Genomic DNA, 20,939 nt, shown 5'->3' on the forward strand with positions numbered 1-20,939 from the left:
TGCTAAGTTTGAGTCTTTAGCTGCTTGTGGAAAAATGAGTCGAGCTGTTTTGAATAAGTGTGTCGTAAAGCGCTGATGGGAGAGGAGTGCAGCCGCCGACCAACATGCAAAGTGGAGGTGTGCAGCAGCAGCAGCACCTGGGAGAGCCCCACCTCGCCTGCCACTTCCTGGTGGAGCAGGTGGAGCAGGTGGAGGGAGATCCGTGAGCGCTCACAGGTGTGGAGAGGAGAGGAGAGTTCATGCAGCCATGCAGGAGAAGCAAGATACACCTCTGGTGAGTTTGTACAAAAAAGGTTCACACTTTGTTCACCAGCAAAAACTGAATCTTATTACGTGTTTTTGTCTTATTTTCAGTAGAAATCATCTTTTTAGACTTAATCTGAGCCACATTCACCCGAAAAGAGAAAAGTTACTTGTACGAAGACATTATTCTAGTTTCAAATAAAATTTTGGGCAATTTTTCTCGTTCCATTGGCAAGTTTTGTATACTTGTTTCAGGCATTTCAGACCTCATTTTTGTCCTTAATAACTTGAAATAAGACATTTTTCTTGACTGACCTGTTGATGTGGCTCAAATCAAGTATATTTAGACAATTTCTACTTAAAATAAGACAAAAACGCTTGATAAGATTTCATTTTTTCGCAGTGCGTCTCTTTAACAACTTGATTTCTAGATTTGAAAAGATGCTTAAATGTGTGTTTTACAAAAAATATGCGATATTATTCTACTTTTTCAACTTCATATCCTGGGTGTATATACCAAAAAATGTTGTTGTCATTTTTAAACAATCAGTATTGATTGATTGCTGTTTGCTCTTTTCTGGAAAAACACTCAATTGCCCTCTGCCCACTGCGCAATGTGACGTTGAAATAACATATATTTAATGTAATTTTTGACGTCCAAATCAAGACTCCTGAAGTTGCAGAATGAAAGTTTTTATTGCGTCTTTTTCAGACGTCGTATGGAGGTCAGATTAATATCTAAAAAAAGTCTACTAACGACGTCTGAATGTTTGGACCCATTTTGAACGTCTCATTGAACGTCCAGATTTGTTCTGTAAATGACATATAAATGCTGAACGTCATAATGTCCAAAAAAGGTCAGATTTAGAGGTCAGAATTTGTACCCATTGTCTACGTTGCTCTGTCGTCTAGATATGGTCATCGACTGACCAACCCAGTACTGACATGATCAGCACGTCTCTCTGATGTCCAATGTTTGGCAGATTTTTTAGCTTGTCTTAAGCATTTCAGACCTCATTTTGTCTTTAAATAACTTGAAATAAGACATTTTTCTGGACTGGTCAGGTGAATGTGGCTCTTATTAAGTCTAAAAAGACATTTTCTACTTGAAATAAGACAAAAACATTTGATAAGATTTCATTTTTTTTGCAGTGTTGAAGCTAAGGTTGAAGGAGATTGCAAAATATTCAGCTTTAGAAAGACTTACATAAGAGTTACACAGTGTCTACCCAAGAAAACAGTTGGTTAAAGTTTGGAAACCTTTTTTGAATTGTTTAAGGATTAGAAAGTTGTAATTTGAGGCCTTAAAGTTGCTGCTACTTTTTCAGTGATATTTTGTTTTACTTTACATTCCCCATCACTGTTTTTATTTTTATTAATAATATTGTTGTTTTTCTATTATTCTTTCTCCTCATTATTATATTATTTTGTTGTATGGTAAAAATACATTGTTACTATGGCTGCACTGCAAAAACTAGCAATCCTAAAGTGTTTTTGTCTTATTTTGAGTACAAAATGTCTTTTTAAGACTTAATATAAGCCACATTAAACTGGACAGTCCAGAAAAATGTCTTGTTTTAAGTTATCTAAGACAAAATTAAGCTCTGAATTGCGTGAAACTAGAATAATGTCTTGATACAAGCTACTTTCCTCTTGTCCCATTGGTAGATTTTTCGTTAACTTGTTTTAAGTAATTCAGACCTCATTTTTGTCTTTAAATAACTTAAAATAAGACATTTTTCTTGACTGATCAAATTAAGTCCAAAAAGACATTTTCTACTGAAAATAAAGACAAAAACACTTGATAAGATTTCAGTTTTTTTGTGGCGTTAAGCTAAGGTTGAAGGACATTGCAACATATCTAGCATTTAACAGACTTACATTTATTGTTAGACTGAAAAGAAAACAGTTGGTTAAAGTTTGGAAACTTTTTTTGGAATTTTTAAAGGATGAGAAAGTTGTAATTTGTGTCCTTTAAGTTGCTGCTGCTTTTTCATTATATTTTGTTTTCATTTACTTTCATCATTGCTGTTTTTAATTATTTGATTATTGTTTTTCATTATTTTTGTTTTACTTTTTTCTTATTTTTACATCATTGTGCCATATAGTACAGTCATCCAGTGTCACTATTGCTGCACTGCAGAAAACTGAAATCTTATCAAGTGTTTTTGTCTTATTTTAAGTAAAAACTGTCTTATTATACTTGATATGAGCCACATTCAACTGGTCAGTCCAGAAACATGTTTTGTTTCAAGTCGTTTAAAGTCAAAAACGAGGTCTGAATTGCTTGGAACAAGAGAAATTAGATTGAAAATGTGCTTGAAACTCGACTAATGACTTAATACAAGAAACTTTTCTCATTTTCTGCTGAAAAAAAGACAAAACACTTGATATTATTACAGCCATAGCTTCATCTGTAAGAACAGTCACCCTGAAAGATAAAGCAGAAACTAAGTCAGTTTCTCTTCTTAGCTGTAAAAAAAAAATGAAGTCATCTGTATATTTCATATGTGATTCAAATTTTGATGCATATTCATTCATTCCTTCATCACATGATGCAGAGCAGCCTGTAAGTTTGGAAGTGAAAGAGTGAAAAAGCATCACAAGAAAGAAAACTTAAAACACGTCCTCCTGACACTGTTTTCTAAATTAGAGTTTGTAGTCTGTGAGAGTTACGTTCAAAATGTTTCTATTTCCTCCAACAACCGTGCTTAAGATACAAACAGAGGTCACAACAAGTGATGAACAAAGTCCCTGGAGCCAGTTTACACAAACTCATTTACTGACACATCCAAAACTTCAACATCATTAGCTCCTCTGCTCCAGAAATCCCAGCTCTTATTGTCCAAACGTCAAGAAGGATGAAGAGTGTGTGTGTGCGTGCAAGACTCACACACACACACCCAGCTTGTGTCCTGTCCTCTACCTTTGCATGCAAAGTGTCTTGTTTGCATGCTCAATAGTCCTTTCCTCCCAGACCCAGACCTGCAGTCAAATACAGGCTGCCACAACAAGCTGCTCCCTTACATTAAAGCAGACGGCTGAACACACACCGACTCAGAGTCTGCACGTTAATTATTGCACCACACATCTATTAATACACCTCCCTGAGTCAGGGCACTGAGGGAGGCTGCTTTCTAATGTCCAATAAAGTCTGCACTCCTGCTGCATCTGTGTTACCATCATCTTTACCGGCAGCTCAAGTGCCCACGCAAATCAGGCGGCGTGATGAGAGCCAGTGTTTACTCAGGCAAACGGACGATCTTATCAATTATGGATAAGCTCTGTTTCTGCACACTGTCATTTATTTTATTCACAGATAAACAGACTGTGGATGTTTCCTCTTCAAATGATGACATACAAACCAGCTCATGAGACAGCTTACAGTACAGGAGTCTCTTTATTTGTCATGTGACCTGATATCAGAGGCGTTTAACGTTTGAAAAGCTTCCCACAGCTCTGTGGCCCACTTTTCTTGGTTTCCTGAATATGACTGACAACCTTTTTTGTGTTTTCATCTTTAAACGCCATTCAGGAAGCGCTTTGCATATGAAGCGAGGATGAAAATTCTGCCGACTTTGCATTGACCACAGATATTTCTAAGAACCTTCCCTCTCAGTGGAAAGAGCGGTGAGCCCGTCATAATAGATTTAGAGGAGAATGGGTTTAATATCTCTGTGTTGGTTTGTTTACAGGCCACACTGCAGCCGCAGACTCGATGCCTGCGATGTGGGGACGTTCTGGAGTGGTCAGAGGAGCACAGGTGTGTGTGTGTTTATATCTGTGTGTGTATGTGTGTGTTTAGAGGTCAGAGACAATAGAAACAGACAGGCCCGGTCCCCTCACATTGAATTATAAATGCAGCACAATCATAGCGACTGGCAGAAGCTCTCATCCGTGACAAATTGCAGTGCCGTTCAGGTTTTGAGATTAAGAAGCCTCCGTGAGATTCAGCAGAAATAGACATTTTTCAAGCAGTCAGATGAGCGCAGAGATTAGCGGGCGGTGAGTGGAAGAGGTGCTACAGGAAGCAAACATTTGTACTGGACTAACAAGCCTTAAATACTTCCAAGTATAGCTTTCTGTTTGAATTATTCATGAAGGCTGTTCAGGACTTCTTTGCTGCTGGAGAAATAAAAACTCTTTTCAGAAACTAAATACTGGGAAGAAAAGACCGCGAGCTATCATTAAAGACGCTGTGAGGAGTTTCAGAGTAAACCTGAAAAATTCTCCCTTCTAGATATCTGCCCGATCTTTATCCACACTTTAAAATGAGATGATCAGCACAAATATAGGTTATGAAGAAATTCGTCATAGCTCATACTTAGTAGCGTCCCAATCAGGTCAAGAAAGACTAGATTGATTTACAGCACGTCTAAGTCTCCATGACAACACCGCACCAGCTGATGAAGTTTATTAGAGAGAAGAGAGATCTGTGTTTTTTATCTGCTGAAAATGATCTCTGTGACAAGCTAAAGGCTGAAACACAGGCAAAAAGCTAAACCATAAGCTAAAAGCAAAAACAGGAGGAAACTGCTAGAACACAAGCTAAAGGCTAAAACACAAGCTAAAGACCATAATAACACATTCTAAAGGCTAAAACACCAGTTGAAAGTGAAACAAGGGCTAAAGGCTGAAATATACGCTAAAGGCTAAAACAAAGATTAACAACTGAAACACAAGCTAAAGGCTAAAACACAAGCTGAAGACTAAAACACAGGCTTAAGGCTAAAACACAGGCTAAAGGCTAAATCACAGGTTAAAGGCTTAAACAAAGGCTACAGCCTAAAACAAATGCTAATGGCTAAAACATGAGCTAAAGGACACAACCAAAAGGCTAAAAAAAAGGCTAAAGGCCAAAACCCCAGCTAAACACTAAAATACAGGCTAAAGGCTCAAACATGAGCTTAAAACTAAAACAAGGGCTAAATGCTTAAACAAGGGCTAAAGGCTAAAATGCTGGATTAAGACTGAAACACAAGCTAAAGGCTTAACACAGCTTGGGCTAAAACAAGAGCTATAGGCCAAAACACTGGCTAATTAATAAAACAAGGGCTAAAGGCCAAAACAAATGCTTAAGACCAAATTTCAAGCTAAAGGCTTAACAGGGCTAAAGGCTTTAACATAAGCTAAAGGCTAAAACACTAGCTACAGACTAAAACAAAAGCTTAAGGCTAAAATAAATGGTACTGACTAAAACACTAACTAAAGGCTAAAAGACACAAGCAAAAGACTAAAACACAAGCTGAAGACTTAAACATAAGCTAAAGGCCAAAATACAGGCTAATGAGTAAATCATGAGCTAAAGAAAACAACCAAAAGGCTAAAAAACGGCTAAGGGCCAAAACCCCGGCTAAACACAAAAATACAGGCTAAAGGCTCAAAGATAGGCTTAAGACTAAAACAAGAGCTATAGGCTTAAACACTAGCTAAATAATAAAACAAGGGCTAAAGGCTAAAATATAAGCTTAAGACTAAAAAAACAAGCTAAATGCTTTACAGGGCGTAAGGCTTAAACAAAGGCGAATGACTAAAACACGAGCTAAAGGCTAAAAGACACAAGCAGAAGGCTTTAAAAAAAGGGCTTAAGGCCAAAACCCCAGCTAAACACTTAAATACAGGCTAAAGGCTCAAACATGAGCTAAAGACTAAAACAAGGGCTAAATGCTAAAACAAGGGCTTAAAGCTAAAATACAAGATTAAGACACAAGCTAAAGGCTAAACACAGGCTAATGACTCAAACAAGGGCTAAAGGCTAAAAGGGCTAATCTGTTTGTGCTAATGTTGACTCCAACCCACAGTCAGCAGTTATTCTGCAGTGGTCTGTTCAAACTTGAGAGTCTATCAATAAAATGAAGAGTGAGGTTACGTTAGCTCTGATTGGTAGATGACTGGTAGGACATAACCAGGATTCACTAACGTTACACATTACAGACACGTCTCACAGGATCGGGATGTCAGCAGAGCTACATATGGACGACTACTAAACTACGGTACAAACTGACAAAGTTAGCTTGTTGTCACATTAGCCTACAGATACAACGATAAATACCTTACCTTGTCATGCTGTGGCTGGTAAAAAGTTGACTTGAACAAAGAAAACTTGCCCCTAAACAAACACATGCTTGGTTAAAAGTCACATTTTACGACAGTGTGTGTGAGACTCCGGGCCAGGAGGTGGCGCTGCAGTCTAATTAAAACAGATCCTCCTCACAGCATCTTTAAATACTCCTTTAAATATCACACAGATGATTCCTGATGCAGCAGATTATGAGACATCACAGTGTCTGGGTTAGTTCAGACGATAATCATGGATCACATTTGAGTTCAAAAGGTTGAGATGTAAATCAGCTTTTGACGGAAATCAGCTTTGCATTTTTTAAACACTGCCACTTTCATTTTATTTATTTATATGATGTATTCACGGCCGTGTGTTGGCAGAACTCAGTTTGTCGCTGTCACAAATCCCCAACTTTCCTGAAAAGTTAATCTGAACATTTTAAGAAGCTTGGGAACCAAAATGACGACTGAAATAAAACAAACACGGTGAACTTGTTGGCAGTAAACACAGAGAAAAACTATATTTATGCAGCAGGTTAAAAAAAAACACTAAGTTGATGCTTTTAGGTAAGATTATGTCTACGTTTTTGGAGTTTACACTCATATGTTTAGAGAGTTTAGCAGATTTAGCGCGACAGGAGAAGAGTTGGACAGAACGACAGGATGTTTTTTGCAACAATCAGAAAAACCAAATGATGTTCGAGTTCGAGGATCTTTCATAACATTTCAGGAGAAGATGGTTGATCTGATCTCCCAGGGACGGTGATGACTAAGAAGTGTCCCCTTCAACAGCAGATTGTAATATCACAAAGGTCACACTTCCAGCAGAGAGCATCACTAAATTTCCGGGCACCTACATGCAATAAGAGGTGTAAAGATATGAAATCACGTCATTTCCCTGATATTCCTCCACAGATTTGATATTTTCAGAGCCCAGCCGTGTTCCTTTAAAGAGATCTCCTGATATATAATCCCTCAAAGATTCACAGCGTTATCTTTGGGTATTGCGCTATCTTTGACAGATGTCCTTAACACTTTGCATGGACCCTCATTTTTATTCATTTATTCTGGAGCCAGTGTGAGAGGAAGGAACTGTTTGATGCAACGCACATCTCCATTCACTTCATGTCTCCGTCAGCGTCCTGCTGGGCTGCTCCTGCTGCTCCACGGTGGATGAGACGCTGGAGAACGTAGCCAGGGGCCTCGCCAGCAGGATGAAGAAGAAGAGTCACTGGGCGGCAGGAAGAGTGGGCGACATCGACTTCCTTGGTCCCACCAAAACCAGGGGAAAGGTGATTTTAGGTTAATAAAAACTGGAGGCTTTCAAAGACATATTAATCAATCTTTTTTTTTATTTGTCAAGCCCTTTGCAACACACAGGGTGACCAAAGTGCTTTCCATTAAAATCAACAACAGAAAGTTTGTTGAATAACAGTACAATACAATTATAACGGCAAAAATATCTCACAATGACTAAAAGCCAGTCTGAATAAGTAGATTTTAAACCTGGATTTAAAAAGCTCAATGTCAGTGGTGGCGTGTATTTCAGGGGCAGCTTATTCCAGAGTCTGGGCCCAGCAACCGAGAAGGCCCCAATCACCCCAGTGTTTAGTCTTTGCTCTGGGGGCTTCCAGCAAGAGCTGGTTTGAGGACCGTAAGGCCCTACTAGTGATGGGAATTCATAAGATTTTATCTATATTGATGCCATTATTGATTTTCCGTACGACATACGTACCTTCCATGCCGTGCTGAGAAGGCCGTGCAGCAGCTGACAACTGGCAGAGAGCATTGAATACATACAACTCCATATGTTTGATGCCGTGCCTTGTGACAAATGTTTGAGCATGTTGCTAGTGTCTTTCTTAGAAAAATGAAGCCACGCTTCAGGTCATTTTTGCCGAAATTTTGTATCGCCCACCATGTTTTTTTCCTCAAAAGCCCTGTTTCCACCAAGCAGTCCAGTTTCGATCAGTACGGTTTGGTACGAGTTGGCTTGGTTAAGCTAGGTCCTGTTTGCGAATCCACAGCAAACCGTGCCCACTCTTGGTAGACGGCGTGTAAGCCGGATGTGATAGCCTTATCGGTTAAATAACACAGCAGCAGGACACAGTTAACGGAGAGCAAATGTGGAAGACATCCAGAAATGTGTCTTCTTCATGATTGGCATGTGGCTCTTTGTTATGAAGAACTAGAGATAGACCAATTATCGGCCGGGCCGGCTGATATTTGGCATTTTGAAGCATATCGGCATCAGCCTTTTTTTTAATCCAACGGTCAATAACAAATTTAAAACTGCGTTGTTGTGGCTCTGAAGCAGCCGCTCTGCTGTCTGCAGTCACTACTCAGTCCCCAGCACTGTCTCACCCACAGTACCATCTGATTGGTTACAAGCAGAGCCGTGGCTTGGGAAACAGCCAATCAGCAGTGCAGTTATTACAGTTACTGCAGTTACATTGAAATTTTGTAAAACTTTATTTACTGTAGAAAACTTTAGCTAGTTATTTTTTTAAGTTTTCATTTAACTTTTTAAAACATGCTGCTGAGCCTGGGAGCCGTTTAATAAACTCAAGCTTGAAGGGATTTGGTATCGGCCCGCAAAAATTCATATCAGTCCGTCTCTACAAAGAACAATCAAGCTTTGTTTCAGAGAAGGCTGTGTGCCGCCAGGAGAAATACAGCCGTTGTCGGACATCATGTCACGTCCCGGAACTGACAATTCTTTCAACCACTCAATGGACTACAGTGTTGTAGCTCCACCTTCTGGGATCAGATCAGTTTAGTCTGGCACCCATACGGAAGGGTCCCAAAAAGTGGGGATCTGTCCCGTGATTAATCAGTGGAAACACCATAAAATGCGTGCTGTGCCGAGACGAACCAAACTTGGTGGAAACGGGGCTAAAGTCTCTGTTCTAGACTGGCTCTCGTGAGATTGTTTTTCAAAGCACCTGAGAGGAAGGAATCATTAAGGGAATCGTTTAGATTAAATGTCAACGATGTGGGTGGATTGAACCATTTGGAACTGGTTCTCAATTCCCATCCCTAGGCCCCAGTGAGGTTCAGAACACGCACTAGTTCAGACAGACAGGGAGGGGCACAGCCATTAAGGACTTTAAAAACAGAATTTAATAATTTATAATCAATTCTAAAAGAAACAGGAAGCCAGTGAAGGGGTGGCATGTTTGCGACGTCAAGTATTTGTAAAATAGTGTGTGACGTCAGCGTTTCCACTCGGCTTACTGTTTACACGGCAAAGGTGTCAGCAGCGTTTCAAAAAAATTCCACTCTTCAGGACGTTTTTAGAAGTTTGCGTCTTGGGTCCGAAATGCAACAATACTTTTGTGTTTCACCCTAAAACCATTGTAGTGTAAATGGCCCTTTTAAGTTTTACCACATACCAAAAAGTTCTGAACAACACAAACTGAAGGCTTGATCGGGATTAGACTAGGGTTGTATTTCGTGATCTAATCTGATTTTGAAACTCTTTCCCTTTTTGAACAACTCATTTTCAGAATATAATCCAATCCGATAACAAAACTCAATTGGATTACCTTTGAACAGCTGACGCCTTGAGATAAATAGTTCAAACGACAAGCTATTTATGTGCAGTCAGAGTTTGAAGAGCCTCACTTTTGTTCGGGGGCACAAGAAGATAAATTTGCAGATCAGCATGGAAAGGTGATGCCTGGCTGTGATAGATCCCAGAGGCAACATGTAAAGTGAAAACAATAAAGGGCCCAGTATGGAGCCTTGGGGCACACCACAAAAAAAGGAGCACCAATCATTACAGAAATAATAATCCACCTGATGTCAACTTCTCTCTTCATGTGCAGTTCCTGAGAGTGAAAAGCAACACGGACCCCGTGCAGATCTACCAGATGCTGACAGAGGAGTGGGGCCTGGCTCCGCCACACCTGGTGGTGGCGCTGGTGGGAGGAGACGAGCTGGCGCAGATGAAGCCATGGCTGAGGGACACTCTGAGGAAAGGGCTGGTGAAGGCTGCACAGAGCACAGGTTACAACGCAAAGCTGCTTTTTGATACTGCTGCCCCCAGCTGGCGGGAAGAGGAAGGCTTCTTTTATTTTTTTCACTTTGGATGAAAGGAATCCAAATAACTGGCATGAATTATTCATACTTCCTTCTATGTATGTTTTAATTGCATGAGAAGTAAAATATTTTCATGAATTTTAATGTCAACGGATGACTAACGCTAAATGCTTTATACGAGGCAATAACCTACTTAGGATAAGCAACAGGCCGGCTGTTTATATGGGATCCAGAGTGAAACGGTCCTGTTTGATAGATACCACTGAGACACTTCCCTGGTTGCCCTAGTTCCAGATACCAAGTGCAACACACACACACACACACACTCTCACACACACATGAATCTGTCTCTCTGTCCCCCAGGGGCCTGGATTTTGACTAATGGCTTTCGTTTTGGCATCACCAAGCACCTGGGCCAGGCCGTGAGAGATCACTCCTTGGCCAGCACCTCGTCTAAAGTTCGTGTCGTGGCCATTGGCGTCGCACCCTGGAACATGATCCACAACCGAGAGGCGCTCCTGTCTGCCAAGGTTTGTGTCCATAAACGCAGAGTATAGAGCTAATAAAACAGCAGAGGAGCATGGCTGTAATGTACTCCTCCTGCCGTCCTCTGGCTCCTCTGCAGCTGGAGGAGCCCGCAGTGTACCAGCCCCAGGACCTGCCTCATGGGTCGGTCTACTCTCTGGACAGCAATCACTCCCACTTTGTGCTGGTGGAGGAGGATCCTAAGAGACCAGGAGCCACCAGCGAGATGAGGGTGAAGCTGCTCAAACACATCTCTCTGCAGCGCACCGGTTATGGAGGTAAAACCCTTCAGCTCGCCTTTGGGAGCCATAAACTCACTTTTCCTTCTTCATAATGAACATGAGCATAAACAGTGACATGTATTTAAATATTCAGACTCATCCTATAAATGATCATGTTACCGTGCTGAATTATTAAAGCCTTTTTTCCTCATGGCGCTGTTTGAGGCACAGAGGGCTGCTTCATATTTCATGATCTGTTAAATCACCAACGGATGAATCAAAGCCTCAAAACTATAAGGCGCAGATTGTTAAGTAGCAAACACAACAAATAACAACATTTCTCCATATTAAGCTCTAAAACATCATTTTAATGCATATTTAGAGAAATATATTTGTCATATATTATACATGAATGTTAAATGTTTTATCAGAGTTTTAAATTTCATATATAAATGTCCTGTTTCTAATTATTTAGCTGTGTTTCTAAACATTTAGTTTTATTCTAAATATTTAGTCGTTTTCTAAATATTTGCTGGGATATTTACATATTAAGTCAGATGTATAAATCTAAAGCAAAGTTTTCCAGATATTTGCAAAGATAATTTGATCTTAAGCAAAGAGTTCAATATATAAGCTAAGATTTTTTAAATACAGTAATCTTTAAGAAACGTTTTCTAAAATTTTGCTAAGATTTCTAAATATTCAGTTAAGATTTTCTAAATCTTAAGCAGTTTTCCGAATAATTGCCTACATATTTGGATCCTAAAGTAAAGATTTCTAAATATTTGCAAAGATATTAAAATATTTAATCAAGATTTCTAAATCTTGAGCAAAAATTTTAAATATTTGCATTTTTTTTATCTTTGCCAAGATTTCTTAGTGTTAAGTCAAGATTTTAAAACCTCAAAGCAGGGCTTTCTAAATATAAGCTCATATTTTTTTGAAAAAAAAAAAAAAAAACAAGTTAAGATTTCTAAACCTTTAGCAAAGATTTCTAAATATTTGCTAAGGTACTTAAATATTTAGTCAAGATTTCTAAATCTTGAGCAGATATTTTAAATATTAGCAAATTTTCTAAATCTTTGCTAAGATTTCTCAGTATTTTATTAATTTTTCTAAATGCAAAGCAAAACATTTCTAAGGTTTTTATTAGTTCAGATTTTTAATTCTTGAGCAAAGGTTTTTAAACATTTGCTAAATTTCTAAATCATTGCTAAGGTTTCTAAGTATTTAGTAAAGATTTCTAAACCTTAAAACACAGATTCTAAATATTTGCAAAGATTTTTTTTCCCCAAGATTTCTAAATCTTTGCTCAGATTTTTAGATCTTAAAGCAAAGATTTATAAATACTTGCTAAGATTTTCAAATATTTAGTCAAAATTTCTAGATCTTTGGCAAAGATGTATTTATCTTTAAGCAAATAATTCTAATTTTTGCCTAATTTCTTAGTCTTTGCTAAGATTTCTTAGTATAAAGTCAAGATTTTTAAACCTTAAAGCAAAGCTTTCTAAATAAAAGCTTATATTAAAAAAAAAAAAAAGTTAAGATTTCTAAACCTTTAGCAAAGATTTCTAAATATTTGCTAAGGTATTTAAATACTTAGTCAAGATTTCTAAATCTTGAGCAAATATTTTAAATATTAGAAAATTTTCTAAATCTTTGCTAAGATTTCTCAGTGTTTTATTAATTTTTCTTAACACAAAGCAAACATTTTCCACGATTCCTTAATTTTCAGTTCAGATTTCTAAATCTTGAGCAAAGTTTTTAAACATTTGCTAAATTTCTAAATCTTTGCCAAGGTTTATACTTATTTAGTAAAGATTTCTGAACCTTAAAGCAAAGATTCTAAATATTTGCAAAGATTTTTTTTCCCCCAAGATTTCTAAATCTTTGCTCAGATTTTTAGATCTTAAAGCAAAGATTTATAAATACTTGCTAAGATTTTCAAATATTTAGCCAAAATTTCTAGATCTTTGGCAAAGATGTATTAATCTTTAAGCAAATAATTCTAAATTTTTGCCTAATTTCTTAATCTTTGCTAAGATTTCTAAGAGTAAAGTTAAGATTTCTTAACCTTAAAGCTAAGATATTTAAATATTGAGTCAAGGTGTCTAAATCTTGAGCAAAGTTTTCTGAAAATTTGCTAAATATCTTAATCTCTACTAAGATGTCTAAGTTTTGAGTGGAGAATTCTAAACCTTGAAGCATTCATTCATTCATTTATTCATTTTCTGAACCACTTAGCCTGGTCAGACTCACGGGTGGCTGGAGACTATCCCAGCTGTCATTGGGCGAGAGGAGGGGTACACCCTGGACTGGTCGCCAGCCAATCACAGGGCTGACACATAGAGACAGACAACCATTTACTCACACACTCACACCTACGGACAAGTTAGAGTGACCAATTAACCTGGTGAGCATGTTTTTGGACTGTGGGAGGAAGCCGGAGCAAAGATTTCTAAATATTTGCTTTAAGATTCCTAAATTTTCAGTTCAGATTTCTAAATCTTGAGCAAAAACCTTCAACATTCATATATATTATTTGACAAATTTATTTCACCAGTATTTCTCTAAATCTGCATTAAAAATACTGTTTTCCAGCTAAATATGGAGAAACATTGTGGTTGTTTATAGTCTGTGCTAATTTACAATTTGCGCCTCATACAGAACTGTACATAAGTACATGAGTAAATATGTTTCCTTCCACTGTAGAAAGAGAACAGTGGAGGTGTATATCCACCAAAACTTGGACAAACATCATTATATCTAAATGTGCAACCCTGATGCATAGCATGCATCTATTAAAGTGTATGTTTTCAAAGCAGACTGTATAATTAATGTGGACAGAGCCGCTAAGAAGTCACCCACTGGAGTGTGAATCCCACTTTGGAGACTTGAATCTGTCAGTTTGGCTCAGAAGTGTCCATACTCTGAAATCATGGTGGCTACAATTTTACATAACTCTCCATGTTGATGTGACACAGATAGAGACCTGTCAATCACAGGCAGATGCTTCCTAAAGAAGGAGAAGGAGACGTACTTTATTAGTCCCAGAGGAGGATTTCTATTTTTACACTCTGTTATTGAACACACAACAAACACACAGCCGAGGAATGCACAAACAGGATCCTACATCCTGGCACTTCAAGAGTCTGTAGGGGTGTTTGGTCCCTATAGACCTTCTGCATTTGATGTATTAAAGTCCGCCCGCCAGACTTTATCACCACCCCTCTGGTTCCCACACTGACTGGTTTCCATAATCCAGCAGCTGCAGTGTTTACCACTCCTCATCACACATTCAGACACATGTTGACTGGGATTTTCAGCTCTCATCTCACGTGTATTACAGAAAAAGGTCATATAAGTGAGCAGAGAATCACAGTATAAATTTAAGTAGCCAGATATATTTAGTCCACAACTCTACAAGATGCTTTTGTCCAAAGCAACGTACAACACTAGCAAGAGTTTATACAGTGTCTCCTCTGGGACTAGCGCTACTCACAGCCCGGCGAGTGTTTTTTAGCCTTTAGCTTGTGCTTGGCCTTAAGCCAGTGTTAAACCCTGTAGCTCTGGTTGAGCCCTTAGCCTGTGTTTTAGCCTTTAGTTGGTGTTTTAGCCTGTAGCTTGTGTTTTAGACTTCAACTGTGTTTTGGCCTTTAGCTTTTGTTTTAGCCTTTTGCTTTTTTTTTAAGCCTTTAGCTTGATATTAGCCTTTAGCTTGTCTTGTAGTCTTTAGTCTGTGATTTTGCCTTTAGCTTGTGCTTTTGCCGTTGGCTTGTTTTGTAAGCCTCAAGCTTGTCTATTAGCCTTTAACTTGTCTTTCAGCTTATAACCTATGTTTTAGCCTTTAGCTCGTGTTTTGGCTTTTGGCCGTTTCATCCATTGGCTCATGTTTTTTAGCCTTTAGCTTTTGTTTAAGCTTATAGTTCGTGTTTTAACCCTTTGTCACTTGTCTTACCTTCTAGCTTGTGTATGAGCCTTTTGCTTGTTTTTTTAAGCTTTAGTTTGTGTTTGGCCTTTAGCTTTTGTTTGGTCCTGTAGCCTGTGTTTTAGCCTCTAGCTACCGTTTTAGCCTTTATTGTTTGCTTTTGCTCTCAGCCCTTGTTTTAACCTTTAGTTCATGCTTTAGCTTGCTTATTAGCCTTTAGCCTGTTTTTTATCCAGTAGTTTGTGCTTTTTCCCTTAGCTTTGTTTTATCCTTTAGCGCCAGTTTTGGCCTCTTGCCTGTTTTTTTGCCTTTAGCTTGTGCTTTGTACTCAAACATATGTTTTAGTCTTTAGCTCGTGTTTGAGCCTTCAGCTTATGTTTTAGCCCTTGGCCCTCATCTTAGCTTTTAGCTTGTGTATGAGCCTTTAGCTTGTTTTTTAAAGCTTTAGCTTGTGCTTTGGCCTTTAGCTTTTGCTTTATCCTGTAGCCCGTCTTTTAGTCTTTAGCTACCGTTTTAGCCTTTATCATTTTCTTTGCTCTCAGCCTTGTTTCAGCCCTTTAGTTGGTGCTTTTACCTTTAGCTTGCTTTTATCCTCTTCTGTGGGTTTTGGCTTTTAGCCTTTTTTTTTGCCTTTAGCTTGTGCTTTGTACTTCAGCATATGTTTTAGCCTTTGGCTTGTATTTAACCTATAGCTTATGTTTTAGCCCCTAGCCCTTGTCTTAGCTTTTAGCTCGTGTTTTAGCCTTAAGCTTGTGCTCTATCTTTTTCCTGTTTTTTGCTCTTCTGTCCTATTTCTGTCTTACAGTTAGCTCCTTTGACTCCATTCTGTAAAAGAGCATGTGTCCACATCTCACAGCCTGTGTTTGGAATCATGGGGCTAACACTTTCTATAGGGTGGCAAAATAAAGAAAATATTCAGAGCCCTAGGCGTAAAGGTTTAGTTTTTTCGTCCCTGTAATTCAAATTCACATGTTAAATTGTAAAACCGTAGGATAGTTTCACTAAGGGCCTCCAAAACATTGTGAATAATCAGCGATGTGTAAATCTCTTTACTTTGATCTTAACCCAGAGGAAAATTTATCCTGTGATGAAGATGATTTTCAGTAATGTATAAAAACCTGATGGGAGAGTTGTACTCATCCGTCATGCAACGCTGTAAGATAAAACCATAGAGAGGTATTGATCTCAGGCAATCTGAGATACAAAGATTTTCATATAAATTTACCTTCTGCTGCTCGCAGGCACAGGCAGTTTTGAGATCCCCGTTCTGTGTCTTCTGGTCCATGGGGAACCAAGGATCCTGAAGGTAAGTTTCACTCTGCTGTGATGTGTTAGTTACTCAGGAACTCCAGAGACGTGACCGCGAAGAGACCTTTCCAAACCTGCGACATGAATGTGCAAAAACTGACGCCGAGCTGCAGCTCAGGTTTGGGAATTATGCTCCGAAACAAATTTTGGTTGTGCTACCTCCTGAAGTTTTGGGCCAAAACCAGACGGAGAGACAAATTCTTGCTTTCCTCATAAATCAAATCTGCTTGGCTAGGGAACCAGAAACCAATTGGTTTACATAAATAGAGCCGTAACCGTGATCATAGAGTACAGCTCGCTCTGATCGTTATAAATCTCTGTTTGTGTTCAGCTGAGGAGCTGTTTGGTGAAAATGAGGATGCACTGTGTGTGAGTTTTCCTGCCAGTCTGAACACCACGTCCCCTCTCTGCAGAGGATGTACAAAGGCATTGGCAATTCGACACCATGGCTGATCCTGGCAGGCTCAGGAGGCGTGGCTGACATCCTCGTCACGCTGATGAATAGAGGCTGCTGGGATACGGACAGTGTTCATGAGCTGCTGCTGGACACCTTTCCAAATGCCCACCACAGCACAGACATCAGTAACTGGGTCAAGCTGGTGAGTGCGATGTGCACAGCGTGGCGTCAGGCACACACAGATAAACACACGTCACAAGACTCGGATGTTGCCAGAAAAATGGGGCATGCAGGGGAAGCTGGAGAGGGGAGCTAATGTGGGATTTCATCCTTATCTTCATATTTGTGTTTGACCTAATTAGGAATATGAAGGAGGAAGAAAAGATACCATTAATGTCAGATGTACTTTCAAGCTGACATTCACAGTTAAGGGATTGTAATTTTAGTAAACAAAGCATTAGCGATGCAGAGAAGAAGCTCATTACTGCTCTGAAAGGAGCTTTAAATAACTGTCTGTCAACCTGCCAATCAGATTCAGAGGATTCTGGATCACGGGCATCTCCTCACAGTCCACGACCCGGAGCAGGAGAGCTCCGAGCTGGATACGGTCATCCTCAAAGCTCTAGTCAAGGGTAAAGTATCTTGTGAGAAGTATGTTATCAAGACACTTACAATTTTCTCAGGCTGTACAATTACAGGTTTGAAGCTTGACAGCTGCACAAAGGGAGACAGAGCCTTGACATTTTAAACACTTTACGGCTTGTGAACCTTTTTGACATTTCCTATTTGTGTGTGTGTGTGTGTGGGCGTTTTTGTGGATTAATCAGCATGTAAGAGCCAAAGTCAAGAGGCTCAAGACTTCATGGATGAATTGAAACTGGCTGTGGCCTGGAACAGAGTGGACATCGCTAAGAGTGACATATTTAACGGAGACGTGGAGTGGAAGGTGAGGCTAATTACAGAGCGGCTCGATAAGAGGTTTGTCACACTACAAACGTTGATATACGAACACGTCAGGGTTCATCGGAGGGGAAATATGAAGGGGATGCAAAGACATGAGAGTCTATTAGTGGATTTGAAGTTGTTTAACACTTGATTCAAAATCCCAACACCTCTGTGCTGCTCTGCATCTTTCACAGAGTACGTGTTTGTCACATATAGTAACTTTTTCTGGTGCTTTGGGCCTCCCGGCTGGCTCGCCAATGAATTGTGGTAACTTTCTCTTCAAGGTGGCTTCTGGGCCCGACGTCCCTTGCAGGTGCGGTCTGGATGGACCCTGCGTTCCCCTCCTTCCTAACTGTTTTCTAACTTAGTTGCCTAAAGCCCTGATGCTTATCTCGATGGAGCAGAAGGAGAAATGGAGTCCAAAAAGGGAGGAGAGTTCAGACAGCTTGAGTCAAAGAACTTTATTCAAAGCAAGCAAATTTGAACAAAGTGAGCTGACAGGTCTGCAGGGAATCAACTACTAAGCAAGCGTGAGGCAGCTTCTTATATACAGTGGGGAAAATAAGTATTGAACGTGTCAACTTTTTCTCATCACATTTATTTCCAATGTTTCAGATCCATAAATAATGATTATGGTGAATTAAGTACGATAACACAGGAAAAAAGTATTGAACACGCTAACTGAGACTCATCTAATACTTAGTGGAGAAGCCTTTGTTTGCAATGACAGCTTCCAGATGCTTCTTTAGTTTTTTCATCAAATGTTCAGTTGGATTGAAGTCAGGTGATTGACTAGGCCATTCAAACAGATTGATTTTCTTTTTCTGAAACCATTTGAGAGTCAACTTTGCCGTGTGCTTTGGATGGTTGTCCTGCTGGAAGGTCCAGCCACGTCTCATCTTCATCATCCTGGTGGATGGCAGCAGATTCAGATCAAGAATTTCCCCATACATGGCTCCATTCATTGCTCCGTCAGTTATATGAAGTTTGCCAACACCATGAGATGAGAAACAACCCCATGCCATGATGCTTCCACCTCCAAACTTCACTGTTGGTGTAGTGTTTTTTGGCTGATGTGCAGAGCCATTTCTCCTCCAAACATGGTCTGTAGTATGACAGCCCAAAAGTTCAGTTTTGGTCTCATCTGACCAGACAACATTCTCCCAGTATTCTACAGGCTTGTCAAGATGCTGTTTAGCAAACTTTAAACCAGCTTCAACATGCCTTTTCTTGAGGAATGGAGTCTTGTGGGCTGAGCGTCCATAGAGGCCATGGCGGTGGAGTGCATTACCTATTGTTTTCTCTGTAACAATCGTACCTGCTGCCTCCAAGTCTTTCTGGAGCACTTTCAGGGTGGTCCTTGGCTGGTTGAGTCCTCTTCTGACTATCTTTCTGACTCCCTGGTCAGAAATCTTCAAGGAGCTCCTGTGCGTGGCCTGTTGATGGTAAGGTGGTGCTTCTTCCACTTGTGAATAATGGCCCCAACGGTGCTGACTGGAATATTCAGGTGCTTTGATATAAGTCTGTAACCAGTTCCATTCTGATGCTGAGCAACAGAATGGAAAGCGGATTATTTGATTTAATATCAATGTCTGGTAGAAATTTTGTTTAAACTGCAGCATTGGAAATAAATGAGAAAAAAGTTGACATGTTCAATACTTACTTTCCCCACTGTACCCTGATGTTGTGTATCCTTTCTGTGCCAGATGGAGATTGGCCGTCTTTCTTCGAGCAACAGCTTGGGCAACAGTTGCTTTTGTCTTTCAGTGTATATTTAGAGGGTTTTACGACGGTTTCCTGTTTCTGAGTCTTCTGAGTGGGCAGGCAAAGGTAAAGGAGAGCTATGTGAATATGTTGGTTCAGGCCTTGTGGGCTGTATCGGTTTAACTGCATTTACTGTGTTTAGTCAGGGTGGTGTGAATGTACATTTAACCTTCTATTGTAAACCAAGTTGCCTTTAGGGGACATTAACAGGGATCATAATGTAATAATCCAGGGCTGAACAGAAATCATTCCTAATTAAAAGCGATATTAAAGCATGTTCCAGCAAAGTTCCAAACAAAAAACACTTTTCAAAAAAGAGCTAAACTGAACAAATAAGAGTGAAAAAGTAAATTAAGAATAAGAAAATTTCAGTGACTTGGTCTGAATGAGTGACTTATTTCTGAAAGTGAAGCTCAGCCACAACTTTAACTTCTTTTCAAGTCTCTGGATGTGAAGCTTTGAAGACAGAGAAGCCTCATCTCAAAATCCCAGGTTTTATAAGAGGATCCGGCTCGGTTACATCACCCTGAGATGTAGTAAAAGACAGTAGGTTGTGAAAGAGACAGGTAATGTGAGGAGAGGAATGGAAATGATGTGCACCCAATATGTCAGGACTGACTCAGTGAGTCTGCTGAAACACCTGAGCTAAATCTGAGCCTCATTTGATCCATTTTAACACCAACACGTGTTTATTCCAGGCATGTGACCTGGAGGAGGTGATGATGGATGCTCTGATTAACGACAAACCCGACTTTGTGCGTCTCTTCGTGGACATCGGCGTGAACCTGGGGGAGTTCCTCACCTACGGACGCCTTCAGGAGCTGTACTGGTCAGTGTCTGAGAAAAGCCTCCTTCACAACCTGCTCCTCAAAAAGTACGAGGAGAAGCAGCTCCTGCTCGGAGCCGCCAGGACGCCGGGGCTGCCCGTTTACCACCCGCCTGAACCGGGGGAGCGAAAACCTCGCTTCACCCTGTTTGAGGTCGCCAAAGTGCTGAAAGACTTCCTGCACGACTCCTGTAAAGGCTTTTACCAGAAGATACCAACTGTGAGTAATAAAGTTTGTCTGCAGAGCTCAGATCGTTTAATTCAAACTCAGACTTGTCCTTTCTCATTAATTCCTTCTTTGACTTGTGACACTTTAAAATTTAGAAACGTCTATCCACGACTCCCCGTCAGAAATTTGAATATTAGTTCTGACCTGAGAGTAATTTGTATTTCTAAAAATCTCAGACTGTCATTTGAAAATCTTGGAGACCTGACAGATGCAATTAGATAGTTCATACCTGTTGAAATGAGAGGCCGTGGGCCTAATGTGACCTCTTTGATGATCTCAGCGTGGCCTTTGATCGTTTCTTTGAGAGGTGCTGGTTTTAGAAGGAGTGTAGGTGTGAAATTAAACTGAATGTAAAAGGATGTCAGAGGCAGTCGTATGAGGCTTCTTGGTTTTTAGAAAATCATCATTTTATCAGGAAAGGTTTAACACATTTCTCGTGAAATACCAAA

At 39.7% G+C, this 20,939-nt stretch overlaps 1 protein-coding gene across 2 annotated transcripts in view; it reads left to right on the top strand.

Moving 5' to 3' along the window:
* Window positions 1–217: 217 nt before the first annotated feature.
* The window catches only part of trpm5 (transient receptor potential cation channel, subfamily M, member 5), a 48,032-nt gene continuing 27,310 nt past the window's right edge, over window positions 218–20,939 (top strand). For both annotated transcript variants that reach the window (XM_074665685.1, XM_074665686.1), the window contains exons 1-11: window positions 218–274; window positions 3,939–4,006; window positions 7,442–7,595; window positions 10,134–10,314; window positions 10,711–10,877; window positions 10,973–11,150; window positions 16,263–16,327; window positions 16,743–16,928; window positions 17,259–17,358; window positions 17,554–17,672; window positions 20,134–20,481. In XM_074665685.1, the coding sequence (XP_074521786.1) occupies window positions 248–274; window positions 3,939–4,006; window positions 7,442–7,595; window positions 10,134–10,314; window positions 10,711–10,877; window positions 10,973–11,150; window positions 16,263–16,327; window positions 16,743–16,928; window positions 17,259–17,358; window positions 17,554–17,672; window positions 20,134–20,481 (1,593 nt within the window). In that variant the 5' untranslated portion in view covers window positions 218–247. The remainder of the gene's footprint in view (window positions 275–3,938; window positions 4,007–7,441; window positions 7,596–10,133; window positions 10,315–10,710; window positions 10,878–10,972; window positions 11,151–16,262; window positions 16,328–16,742; window positions 16,929–17,258; window positions 17,359–17,553; window positions 17,673–20,133; window positions 20,482–20,939) is intronic.

This window comes from Halichoeres trimaculatus, unplaced genomic scaffold, assembly GCF_033239565.1.
Source record: "Halichoeres trimaculatus isolate MK-OKI-2021-1 unplaced genomic scaffold, fHalTri1.1 fHalTri1_scaffold_3, whole genome shotgun sequence".
NCBI classification, from domain to species: domain Eukaryota; kingdom Metazoa; phylum Chordata; class Actinopteri; order Labriformes; family Labridae; genus Halichoeres; species Halichoeres trimaculatus.